General features: G+C 44.4%; 1 protein-coding gene across 1 annotated transcript; it reads right to left on the bottom strand.

Annotated features, from left to right (window-relative positions):
* Positions 1 to 6484: 6484 nt before the first annotated feature.
* GPR119 (G protein-coupled receptor 119) lies at positions 6485 to 8481 on the bottom strand. Its single transcript, XM_074278640.1, has 2 exons — positions 7310 to 8481; positions 6485 to 6855 (listed from the first exon to the last, which is right to left on the bottom strand). Exon 1 carries the CDS (start codon positions 8319 to 8321, stop codon positions 7320 to 7322), a length of 1002 nt encoding a protein of 333 aa, XP_074134741.1. The 5' UTR covers positions 8322 to 8481; the 3' UTR covers positions 6485 to 6855; positions 7310 to 7319.
* Positions 8482 to 12785: the final 4304 nt, after the last annotated feature.

Here is a 12785-nt window from a genome sequence, read left to right as displayed (position 1 = left end):
GGAAAGAAAAAACCCAAGGAAACAACAACAAAAAAGGTAAGAACTCTGTTGTGATCCACACTTGGTCCCCACGGTCCTCTCTCTGGGTGTCCATGGCTCTCTCCATCACAAGTCTATTGGAACTGGCCTGAATCCCCTCATTGTTGAAAAGAGCCACGTCCATCACAGTTGATCATCACATAATCTTGCTGTTGCCGTGTACAATGTTCTCTTGGTTCTACTCACTTCACTTAGCATCATGCAAGTCTCTCCAGGCCTCTCTGAAATCATCTTGCTGATTGTTCTGGACCCTCTTTTCCTCTTCTTCTATACTACTTCAATTGGTAATGTCATAATTTCCCATGAATTTAACTATCATCTCTATGCTGATGATTTTTTCCCCCCTCAATAGCATTTTATTTTTCCAAATACATGTAAATACAGTTTTCAGCATTCATTTTTTTTTGTTGAGACAATTGGGGTTAAGTGACTTGCCCAGGGTCACCCAGCTAGGAAGTGTGAAGTGTCTGAGGTCACATTTGAACTCAGGTCCTGCTGACTTTAGGGCTGGTGCTCTATGCATTGCGTCACCTAGCTGCCTCCCCAGCATTCATTTTTGTAAGACTTAGTTTCTTTTTTTTTTTCTTTCTTTCCTCTCAAGATAGCAAATAATCTGAATCTGATATAGGTTAAATACATGCAATTCTTTTAAAAATATTCCTATATTTGTCATGTCGTGCAAGAAAAATCAGACCAAAAGGGAAAAAATCCATGAAAAAGAAAAATAAACAAACAAAAAGGTGAAAATCCTATGCTTTGACTTGCATTTAGTCACCATAGTTCTCTCTCTGAGTGCTGATGGCGTTTTCCATCCCAGGTCTATTGGAATTGCCTGGAATCGCCTCATGGTTGAGAAGAGCCATATCCATCTTAGTTGACCATCACATAATCTTGTTACTGTGTACAGTGTACTCTTGGTTCTGCTTACTTCACTCTGTGATGATGATTTTCAAATATATTTATCCAGCCTTAGTCTCTCTGCTGACCTCCAGTCGGCTATCTTCAAACTATCTTTCAGGCATCTCAAACTGGGTGTCTTGTATGTATCTTAAATTCAACACATCTATAACTGAACCATAACCGAACCATAACCAAACTGATCCATATCTTTCCCCCAAACGCTATCCCCTTCCAAACTTCTCTAGTACTGTGAAGGGCACTACCACCTTCCCAATTCCCTAGGCTTGTAACCAAGAGTCATTTTTGACTCTTCACTATCTCCCTCCTCATCTTCATTTGCTTGCATCCTTGGCTTCCTCTAAGTCACAACTAAAATGGCATCGTTTACAGGAATTTTTTTTCTAACCCCTCTTAAATCTGGCACCTTTATTTTAATTATTTCCTATTTATCTTGTATATAGCTTTTTTTGGAACATAATTTCTTGTCTTCTCTGTTAGATTTTGAACGCCTTAAGGTTGGGAACTGTCTTTTGCCTCTTTTTGTGTCCTCAGCACTTAGCATAGTACTTTGTATATAACAGACACCTAATGAGCGTTTATTAACTGACTGCCTGACTTATTGTAAAAAGGCTTGTTGTTTTTGTTGTTCAGTTTTTTTCAGTCACATCTGACTCTTGGGACCCCATTTGGAATTTTCATGGCAAAGATGCTGGAGCGGTTTGCCCATTTCCTTCTCCAGCTCATTTTACAGATGAGGAAACTGAGGCAAACAGGGTTAAGTAAAGGCTTGCCCAGGGTCTCACAGCTAGATTTGAACTCAGGAAGATGAGTCTTCCTGACTTCAGGCCCCAAACTCTATCCATGGAAGTGCCACTTAGCTTCCCCCAAAAGGCTAATACTTTGCTATTATTTGAATAGCTCACAGACTCTCTGAAGGCCTAGTTTAAATTACACCTGTATAGATTTAGGTATCATACTCTTACCTGAGGGTGCTCTGCCCAAAGGAATATTAATTTTGATTGTAGAAACCTTTCAAGATATCTTGGGGTTTATGGGCTGAGACCATGCCTCAAACCCAAATCACTCTGGCTCTCATTGATTGACCAGCAATCGGTATCAGGCCAAACCCTACTTGGTCATTGTTTGGGTCCCGATTGGCTCAGAATGAATGGTCTTTTCCTCTTGGATTGATATATTTTTTAACTAGGTAAAAGAGACCATTGTTTGCCTCATTTCTTACCTAGCCTTCATCACTGCATGAATTTTGCCTCAGTCATACTGAGACCTGTTGAAGACCTTAGCTTTAAAAGGCCAAGGTCTCCTCCTGCATCCAGGACCAGCTCTAGTCATCCTGATTTCTATCTGGCCACTGGATCCAGCTGGCTCCAGAGGGGAAAGGGAGGCTAGTGACCTTGGCCAGCCCTCCCTCACTGAAATCCAATTTACTTGCAAGTCATGGAATCCCCTCCCTGATGTCATGGGTCTTCTTCCAGAGTGAAGGACAAACTACAACAGACCCAGACAAGAATCCCTTCTAAAACATTGAAATTGAGTAACTAATAAGAAGGGAAGGAACCCGCTGCTCATTGAAGCAGCCTATTCTCCTTTTATCATCATTAGGGAGTTTTTCCTTTTCTATCAGCCCTATATGTGTCTCTTCTCCAACCCTCTGACTTTCACATGTTGTTCCTCATTCTTCCCTTTGTTACTAAGTGGACTAAAACTTTTATATAACAGCCATTTGAGTACTTGAAGACAGCTATTGTGTTTTCCTTAAGGCTTCTCCAGGCTCAACATTACCAATTTCTTTAACTGATTGTCGTGGGTGCCTTCTCAATATCCTTGCTAAAATATGGTGATAAGACTCGAACTCTGTCCTTTATTTTTATTATCTGACCAAAGCAAAGGAGCCTGGGACAATCATCTCCCTCATTTTAGACACTTACTTCTCTCCATCCAGCCTATACTAGTCCTTTGGGCTTCCATATGATATATTTGGTTTATATTGAGTTTATAATGCCCTAAAGTCCCCAGTCTTTTTGGCTAATCACTTCTCTTCCATCTTGTACTTGGGAAGTGGCTTTTTTGGAAACGCATGCATTTATCCCTATTCAATTTCATCTGACTACATTTGATCCAATGGTCTGATCTGTTGAGATCTTGTTGGACTTGAACTATCATCCCAAGTATTAGCTGTCTACCCCATTCCGCTTTCCTATCTGCAGATTTGATGAGTGTGTCCAGAAGAGTGAGAGTTTATAATCTTTCAAGGTTGCTTCCTTCTTGTGTGTAATGGGAAGAGTTCTAGTTAGAAAATCCTGACATGGGACTCCATGAAATGGGAGTACCATCCAAATCCTGGTAATTCTACCTAACCAATTTTGTGACATGAGCATGGAAACTTTTGGGACTCAGCTTCCTCATCTGGAAAATGGGCATAAAAATCCTGGTTTGACCTGCTTCCTAGATAGGATGTCAGGGTCACTTTGTAAACAGGAGTGTATTTTGTTACCATAAAGCTTTTAAATTAATTTAATTAATAAATTAAAATAATTAAAAACCATATTCTGGTATTTGTTGTTGTTAACCTATATAATTTTCATCGTTTAATAATAGTGGCTAGCATCAATACTGCATTTTAAGGTTTGCAAAGTACTGATCACATATTATTTTATTCGATCCTCAAAACGGCTCTGTGAGGGAGGTACTGTGATTATCTGCATTTTACAGAGAAAGAGATTAAGGTTGAGAAAGGTTAGGCTCCAAGGCTAGCGATCTATCCACTATGATCCCTTTCTGCCTTTTTAGATACAGAAGAGGCAGCAGAGTGGATATCTATCCAGTGGATAGAGTATTAGGAAAAACCAGGTTCAAATCCACCTCCATCATTTATCAGCTGTGATCATGGGCAAATCCATCAACCTCTCTGAAGCTCATTTCCCTTTACTTCCTATGTCAGAGGGTTGTGGGGAATAAATAAGAGAGGCATAAAAAGCGCCCTGAAAATTTTATGGTGCTCTGTAATGTCAGCTATTATTATTATTATATATTGTTGGTTTTGTTATTATGATGATGATTGTATCTGACTCATGCTACTCTGTGAGATCATAGGCCTTTTTGATCTGACTTGTTTTTAAAATGCGGTTTCTTTGTGAGTTCATTTTGATGACTGCACATTGAGTGCTTGATAAAAATCTAAATATTCTCCCTCCTGTAGCTTTTCTTCATTTGGAACAAAGTCTTGATCCCAGAAAGCCATTATATTTCTTTGGTATAATCTGTACCTTCATTCTTTAAACACAGTGTTCCTATGATAATGTCTTCTGGGTAGGTATACCAAGCTCCCTGAACTTCCCCTTCACCCCCCACTCCCACTCCAAAGCAGTTTTGCAGGCACTGTCTTCCAGGGCTACTTATTTTTTTGAACAGCCTGGAGGTGGGGAGCATAGAGATCCAAGCTCTCAAGTAGAATTTTCCCATTTGTCCTGTTGCTCTTAATACTGAAATTTAAAGGACTATGGAACTGTAGTCTATTCATTTGGCTATAAGTAACTAGATGGGGTTGCCTAAAGTACTGATAAAATTACTCCCTGAGAAAAGCTGGGAAGGGCACTGATGGGGATCAGTTCCATCTTATAGTCCCATCCTCTGTGGTGATCGTGGGTAGCCCTACCAGTCAGAAATGTCAAACCCCTGAAGTTAAATTGCCCCAATAAATCTGTCTAAATCTTGGCTAAATCCCTTTTGTGCTAGCCTACCACAACATTCTGCCTCTTGGTGTTTTTCTCCTCCCCTTTCCTTCCTCCCCCATGCCACTTGTGACATCTCTCATCTGTGTATCTCCTCTCATCCCTCCCATCATGCCTTTCTCCTTCTTATAACTTATACAAAGTTACACATACATACATACATACATACACACATATATATATGTATAAGCCATAACTTACTCTTGTAAGGGTGTTAAATTCTATGAATTTAGCCTGCTAGCTAAAGATGTGCTCCAACTTCATGGAGGGTTCTTTTTCTCCTGGTTAATTGTGACTTACACCTGGGAACTTGGCTTTTCCATTGTTAATTGTTCAAATCTCTTTCCTCACTAACTATATACTCTCCCAGTCCTATTTCATATTTGCTGGTGTCTATTAAATCTCCACATTCATCTGTAACCTCTTCTAAATAAACCTCCCTTTTGCCAAAGAGCATGGCCATCGTGAATTCTTCACGTCACCGAACCCCGACATCTGGTGCCTAAGTCTCATTATTTGGAATGAGAAATTGCCCTCCTAAATCATAGCAGAATGAGAGACCAAGGATGTGTGTTTGTGCATGTGCACATGTACATACACATGTGCTCTTGGAATGGGATTCTAGGAATCATGTGGATGTAGATCTAATTTTTGAGGTTTAAAGTTATGAGAATATCTAAATTCACCCTTTCATTTAAAAAACGAGGAAACTGAGACCTTGCTTGGGTGAATTACCCAAGATCCCACAGTTAGCAAGTAGCAGAGCTGGCATCTGCCTGGTCGTGCACTTAGTTTTTGAGATGTGGTTATCACTGCCACCCAGAACCCTCTGCTACCTCACTGATTTAGTCATCAGATCAGGTATGGTTTGCTCTTATCAAGGAGATCTGCCTCTGAAGCCTGATTCAACAAAAAGGGATTACTCCTCACTGTTGGTAAAATGCCTTTAAAGCCTGCTTCCCCTTGCCCTTTCCCTCGCTTGTTTGCTCAGCTGCCTTCCTGGGAGACAGCTCAGTTTAAAGACTTGGGACTTAATGGTTTGGGTCCTACTGGAGGCGAGTTTATAGTGAAATGTCAAGTCTTATTGCTGATGGCTGATTTTGCGAATCCCCTCCTTTAGGAATTTGCTGTAGGTGGAGAATGGGGTGGGGAGGTGGGGATGAGAGGTCGGTCACACATTTGGGGCTGGGGGTGAGTTGAATTCATGGGTCACCCCAACCTCAGTGTCCCCTTCCCTCCCACCCAACAGGGGAGATCCACATTTCCTCACTGACTAGTTTTTGACTCACCTCCAGGCAATGGGCCCTCGTGGCTGCTCAGGTGTCTGTGGAAAATGGTTAGCTTGGGACCTGGGGGAAGGGCTTGCAAGGTCAGGCAGTGGGACAGGGATGGGGAATGTTATTTTGCTCTTCTTGAATGTTTATATACTGAGGAAACTCAAGTCTGTGATAAAAATTTCAAGTGCCAAGGGCCTCGGTATTTCCTAGGAGCCCCCTGGCACCCCCACGCTGTTCTCCAGAGGGTGCCTCCAGCAGCTTTGGAAGCTCCAGGGGACCCTAGTCTCACTTGTAGTTCTGTTGCTGGAGAAGAGGTTAGGGTGAACACAGATGCTGGCTGGAGGGGCCCAGTTAGGTGCTACCAGCGGCTCCTAAGGTGTATATTGCAGTAGGGCTGCGATTTCTGATTCTGATTCTGATTTCCAGAGGTGAATTCCCCTCACCTTCCCCCCCCCCCCAACTCCCTTCCCCCCCTTCTCCCCCCCCCGTTTTAAGTTGCAAGGTTCTTAGAGGCATAACTGCATTGAAGGCAACAAGCATTTATTGAGCACCCACCATGTGGGCCAGCAGCAGGCAGGAAACAAGGTTCAGGACCTTACTCCTTAGTCACACAGGAAAGAGAGAGAGAAGTTGGGCCCATTTTAAAAGGGGAGAGGGGAGCGGCGCTTGGGGGAATCAAGTTTGCCCCAAGGAGGCACTTTTCTGTCCACTGGGCTTGGGGAAACATGGGGATCAGTTACTAGTACAAATATTTTGATACAAATGCAAATCTGCGATCTGCAATGGCCGAGATAAATCCAGGGTGATCCTTGTTGTATTCAAGGCTCCTTTGAAGTAAAATTTGATTTACACCCAACTTTCCAGGGCCACAGAGTGGCTGGCCAGTCTCCCTAGACAGGAAGAAAAATTGCTTTATGCCAGTTGATGGCTTAGGGGATGGAGGGGGGTGGAGTGGGGTGGGGAATAAGGGGGATAGTGGGGGGGCTCTTTTTCAAACGGCAGGATTTGGAGGAGCAGAGGTCAGGGTCCCTGCCTCAGCTAGACACAAGATGATGAGAGGGGGAGACTAGAGTGGATACAGCTTCTGACCTTTTCATTTTTAAGGACCAGGGGAGGGGGGAGTGTGTTTTATAGGCTCATGGGAGGTTAGACCTGGAGGGGCCGTTAGGACACCCAGGAAATCACAGAATGTCAAAGGTGGAAGGAGCCCACGGGATCATCTACCATGTTTCCACTTTGCTAGGGTCTGGAGGGGAGAGGGGGACGTGCTGGAAGCCATTTTGCTAAAAAGTGACAGAGTCGGGACTGGACTCCAGGGGTATTCGCAAGCTAGTCTGCCCTTACCGGCTCAGCCCTACAGGTGGCCACGGGAGATAGTGATGACTTGGCAGGAAGTTTCCCTGGCCCCCCTTGGGCCGGGATCCCTGGGGCGGGTGAGGAAGAAGAGCAGCATCAATTTCTTTTTCACTCCCACAGCCATCTGGTAGAGCTGCATCCTCACGTCCTTCTGCCAGTAGGCATAGATGAGTGGGTTGAGGAGAGAGTTCCCAACTCCGAGCAGCCACAGGTACCTCTCAAGTACTTGGTAAAGCTGGCAATGCTGGCAGGCAGCCTGCACGATGCTGGTGATGAGGAATGGGGCCCAGGACAAGGTGAAGCTCCCGATGAGCACAGCCACAGTCCGGAGTGCCTTAAGGTCCCCGGAAGCCCTGAGGGAAGGACAGTGGCCTTCTGGGGCTCCAGCCAGCTCCATCTTTCGGATCTGCTCATTGTGCAGGGAGGCGATCTTGAACATGTCACAGTAGAAGAAGACAAAGAGCAGCAGGGCAGGGAAGAAGCCCCCGACGGACAGGATCAGAACGAAACGGGGCTGGAACACGGAGAAGAAGCTGCAGGGGCCTTGGTACGTGGCCTGCTGGAAGTAGGGCATCCACAGCGGGATGAAGCCAATGATGTAGGACACCAACCAGAGGCCAGCCACACAGGTCCCGGCCAGTGGCCCATTCATAATCTGGAAGTAACGGAAGGGCTTCTTAATGGCAAGGTACCTGTCGAAGGCGATCAGCATCACCGTGAGGACGGAGGCGGCGGAGGAGGAGGTGACGAAGGCCATGCGGAGGCTGCACAGGGTCCTCTGGGTGGAGTGGGACGGATTGGAGAGCTGGTCAGTCACGAGGCCGGAGATGGCCACTCCGATGAGGATGTCGGCCACAGCCAGGTTCAGGGTGAAGCAGAGGCTTATGCTGTCGGTCTTGTGGATCAGCAGAAACACAGCCACTGCCACCAGTGCATTGATTGCGATGATGAAGCAGGCCAGAGTGGCAAGGATCACCCCAAAAGAGAAGGTGGAATCCATGGCTTCTGGTCACTCTCGGCTCTGTTGTCTCAGGATGCAGTGAGGGAAGGCCCCATGCCCTTGTGAGCCAACAGATTGAAAGAGCTCTCTGGAGGCGCAGAGCTTCAGAACTGTCTGCTCCTCATTTAAGGATCTTCTCACTGACTTTTCCTTTTTCTACAGGGCTGTGGGAGTCAGCTGGGTCACTGGCAGTTCCAGTCCTCAGACTCCCGCCTCCCCCGCTCTCTGAGGGAGACTGGTCCTTCTCCCCTCCTCCTCCTCCTCCCCAGCTGGGTAAGTCCCTCCTCCTTCCATAAGCAAGTTACTAGACAACTCCAAAGTACCTGGCACACACTGTCTCACTCCAGCTCCCTCTCATCATTGCTGCTTCAAGGGATGGGGCCTTCGGTCAAGTCCTGTGTCTGGCCCGAGACGCAGTCGACTCTAATCCGCCTGGTTCCTCCTTCATAACGCCAGCCAGACTTCCGCTTCTTTTCTTCTAAACCTCAACTATTAGCAAAATAATTCTTCTCTGTTGCTATTATTAGCACCTTTCATCTAGTAATCAGGAGACATGATCAGAAACAGCTGTATGAAGACCCAGCTGTTTGCAGGGTCCAAGGTAATGTTCACGAGTACAAAAGTTCAGCAGGGAGCTTGGGTGACTGAAGTCACTGAGGTAAAAAGGACTAGATTCAAATCCTAGTTGCATCATCTCTTAGCTTTCTCATTCACACCTGGTGGATCGGAGGCCCTGGTTTCTCTCCATCCTCCAGCCTCATTTTCCTTATCTGTAATAGGGGGGAAATGATTCTTGAACCCCCACACTGAACAGGACTGTTATGAGCAGCAAATGAGATCATAGCTGTGAAGCGTGTCCTAAGAGGATGGACATTTAGCCGGTAGGCTCGGCTGTTCCTCTTGTTATTCCCTGTACCAGTCTAAATTGGAGACCCTCTGCAGATTTTAACCCTGCGTGATGATCGTCCGTTTCTTTTGGGAATTCTCCCAAGGAAGATGCTCCCAGTGCTTCGAAAGCTTTTATTTGACTGTTCTGTAGGTAGCAGGGCAGCATTAGGGCTACTCTTCTCTTATTCTTCCCTCTCGCTGGCTAGCCCATCTCCTCCCTTGGTCACACACGTGCATGTTCCCACTGAGCCTTTGATACCATATACTATTGAGTGCTCCCGAACCCAGCTTCTTAAACTGTGGTCCTCAAACCCATATTAGGTCTCGTAACTGAATGGGAAGGTGGCAAAATTAAGATTTATTACCAGTAAATGCTTCATTTGTAGGCCTATTTTACATACTTCCATACCCAGGGTCACATTAAAATCTCTTGGGCAAAAAGGGGTCTCCAGTGCAATGAGATTAAGAAATCCTGATCTACAAAAACAGGCTCTGCTAAGCTATGCGACTTTGCTCAAGTCACTTTAGCTCTCTTGGTCACAATCTCCTCCTCTGTAAAACCATGGGTTTGGACCGGATCATCCCTAAAGTTCCTTCTACACCCTACATTGGAAAGCCCTGCCCGGCTCTGGATTTTGGGTCCCATAAGGCACTGGTGTCTAGCTTAAGTAGAAATGGAGACCATTAAACCATACACAAGAATCTCTTAAGGCCTCCTCTAGATTCCTACAGAAAACCACATGTTTAAATATTTATTTATTTATTTTTATTAACAGAGCCACACATTCAAATCAGATAGGAGCCACATTTCAATCTGCTTCTGGTTCTCTGGTTCTCAAGAGCGTTGTGGCCCCCAGGCAGTGTGTTGGACACTCCTACTTTAAGAACTGTAAGGATGATGCTCATGAATAGATGACCATGAGGAAGATGAAGATGATGGTGATAAAGATGACTGCTTTTCTTTCCTGTTTCCCTTTTCCTTATGTTGTAAAACTCAGCTTCATTCTCATCCCCAAAGCCTTAATATAACCATTTGTGGTTCTCTCTTCAGATCTCCTACCTCTGTGGGTTAAGACTGAAGAGAGAAAGTGCACCCCTCTCTATTACTTGCAAGCAGTTTTTAAGTTGTGAGGTTAACTAAATTAATCAAGGTCCCTGAGAAAAGGGTTTGGAGGAAGATGCTCTGGGGTTACAAGGCACTTTCCAGCCATTGTCTTGCTTGAGCCTCCCAATAGCTCTTGGAGCATGCATTTCTTAGTCTTCATCCCATTTTACAGATGAGGAAACTGAGGCTCAGAAGAGGCAAGACATGCTCAAGGTCACCAAGCTCAGCATGTAGATTACATTCAATTTTAAAGTCACAGACCCATTTGCACAGATCCATTAGAATTAACCTTTCACCTGCTACTCTCTTTCTTCTTAGATACCAAGAAGGGAGGGAGAGGAAGAGCTGTTAGAAGCTTGTTTGCACAGTCTGGGGGGAAGCACAAACAGGATAGGGGATTAAGTGAGGAAGTGGAGAGCCCCAGGCAAAGATGTTTCTCTGCTCTGTTTGGACAGTCTGCTGATACACTGAAAAACAGCCCAAAACGCCTTTCATCCTTCTGGGTTTCAGAGTGGCCATTCTGAGAATAGCGCTTATTCTTTCAGGTGCCCATTAGGGACTCTGCAGTGAGAGTATTCCACTTAGTCTGATTTCACACTGACACTTGGAGGCAACTGCAAGAGAGCAGAAAAAACTTTGACTCTGATCCTGATTCATTTACTGACTAGCAGTATGACTTTGGACAAGTCACTTGTGGTCTCCGTTTCCTTGTCTGGAAAATGGGAATGCCAGCACAGAGGGCTCTTGAGGGGCAAGTGGCCTGGAATATGCTCTTCCCTCCCCAATCTGTTGAATCCTTTCCTTTCTTCTGATGCTACCTCCTCCATGAAATCTTCTCTCATAATCTTTTGTTCCCTAGGGCCTTCAAAGAACCAGAGAGGCTGGACCACAGTCACTTTTGCTGGATTCGCATCTGCAAAGAAAACCCATTAAGGTGTAGACCACAAGAGAGGGTCTAGAGCAAAGCTGCTTAAACAGTAGGTTGTGACCCTATATTGGGACAGAGTGTGGGGAGTGGGCAATCGTAAAATAGTCATAGTATTACCCCCCAGATTTAATTTTTACGTAAAAGTAAACAAGCTCATCCATTTCATTAGTATGAAAAGTTGCTTTCATCTTTAATAAATGATAAAAATTACATGTATACCAGAGAATTGTTAGATTTCTGTATAATTTATTATCAGTAAATGTTTGATTAGTGTACCTATTTTATACACCTAATATCTGGGGTGGGGGAAAAATTTCTTGAGCAAAAGAGGATAGTTAGTAGAAAAAGTAGCAAAAAAATCTGGCTTATCCGTTCTTCTGTTTTCTTTTGTGCATTTGAAAAAAAAAGTTTCAACGAGTCCTGTCTTTTTGGCATCTGCATTGCTAACTTTTCTATCCCCTACTCCCTCATTCCAACCAAGAGAAAGAACAACTAAAAACTCCTTGTAACAAATAAGCATAGTTAAGCAAAAGGAATCCTCAAAATATCCATGTCCAGAAACATCTCTCTTTGTACCTCTCCCCTCTCTGTCAAGAAGTCGGTAATGGGAGTCATCATAGATCCTTTGGAATCATGGTTGATCATTGCATTGATTGGCATTTTAAGTCTTTCAAAGTTGTTTTTCTTCACAGTGTTGCTGTCTGTATATGAATTAGTCTCTTAGTTCTGCTCATCTCAGTCTGCATCAGTTTCTACTACTCAGAATTATAGTAAATTGTCTCTTTTTGCCATTTCTTATCCTGTGATAATGTTTAATGATGTTCATATGTCACAATTTTTTAAGGAACTCCTCAGTTGTCTGATGAGATAACCAAAGATTCTAGTTCTTAGATTCTCGTTCTTTTTTCCCCCTTTCCTTTCCCTTTCCCTTTTACTTCCCTCTTCAGGATGAGGAAGTTTGTTTTGCTTCCAACTATCACTTCTCTGGTATTATTGTCTTTTTAAATGCTCTTTTCCCTATTCCCATATATTTCCTTTTAAATTTGATCTCTTTCTACCCCAAACACACACACTTTCTCTCTCTCTCTCTCTCTCTCTCTCTCTCTCTCTCTCTCTCTCTCTCTCTCTCTCTCTCTCTCTCTCTCTCTCTCTCCTTTTCTCCCTCCCTCTCTCTTCCCCCTCTTTATTTCTCTCTCTCTCTCTTTCCCCTCCCCAACCTCCCTCCCTTCTCTCTCTCTCTCTCTCTCTCTCTCTCTCTCTCTCTCTCTCTCTCTCTCTCTCCCCTCTCTCTCTTTCTCTTTTCTCTCTCTCTCTCTCTCTCTCTCTCTCTCTCTCTCTCTCTCTCTCTCTTTCTCTTTTCTCTCTCTCTCTCTCTCTCTCTCTCTCTCTCTCTCTCTCTCTCCTCTCTCTCTCTCTTCTCTCTCTCTCTCTCTCTCTCTCTCTCTCTCTCTCTCTCTCTCTCTCTCTCTCTCTCTCTCTCTCTCTCTCTCTCTCTCTCTTTTTCCCTCTCTCTCTCTGCCCCCTCTCTCCCTCTCTCTCTCTC

This window comes from Sminthopsis crassicaudata, chromosome X (assembly GCF_048593235.1).
Source record: "Sminthopsis crassicaudata isolate SCR6 chromosome X, ASM4859323v1, whole genome shotgun sequence".
Lineage (NCBI taxonomy): Eukaryota > Metazoa > Chordata > Mammalia > Dasyuromorphia > Dasyuridae > Sminthopsis > Sminthopsis crassicaudata.
The sequence above is the reverse complement of the archived record's forward strand: the minus strand, read 5'-3'. Positions and strand labels throughout refer to the sequence as shown.

What these genes read in the sequence shown, in the direction of transcription:
- GPR119 (XM_074278640.1), bottom strand. Translation starts at nt 8,321, where the DNA reads ATGGATTCCACCTTCTCTTTTGGGGTGATCCTTGCCACTCTGGCCTGC.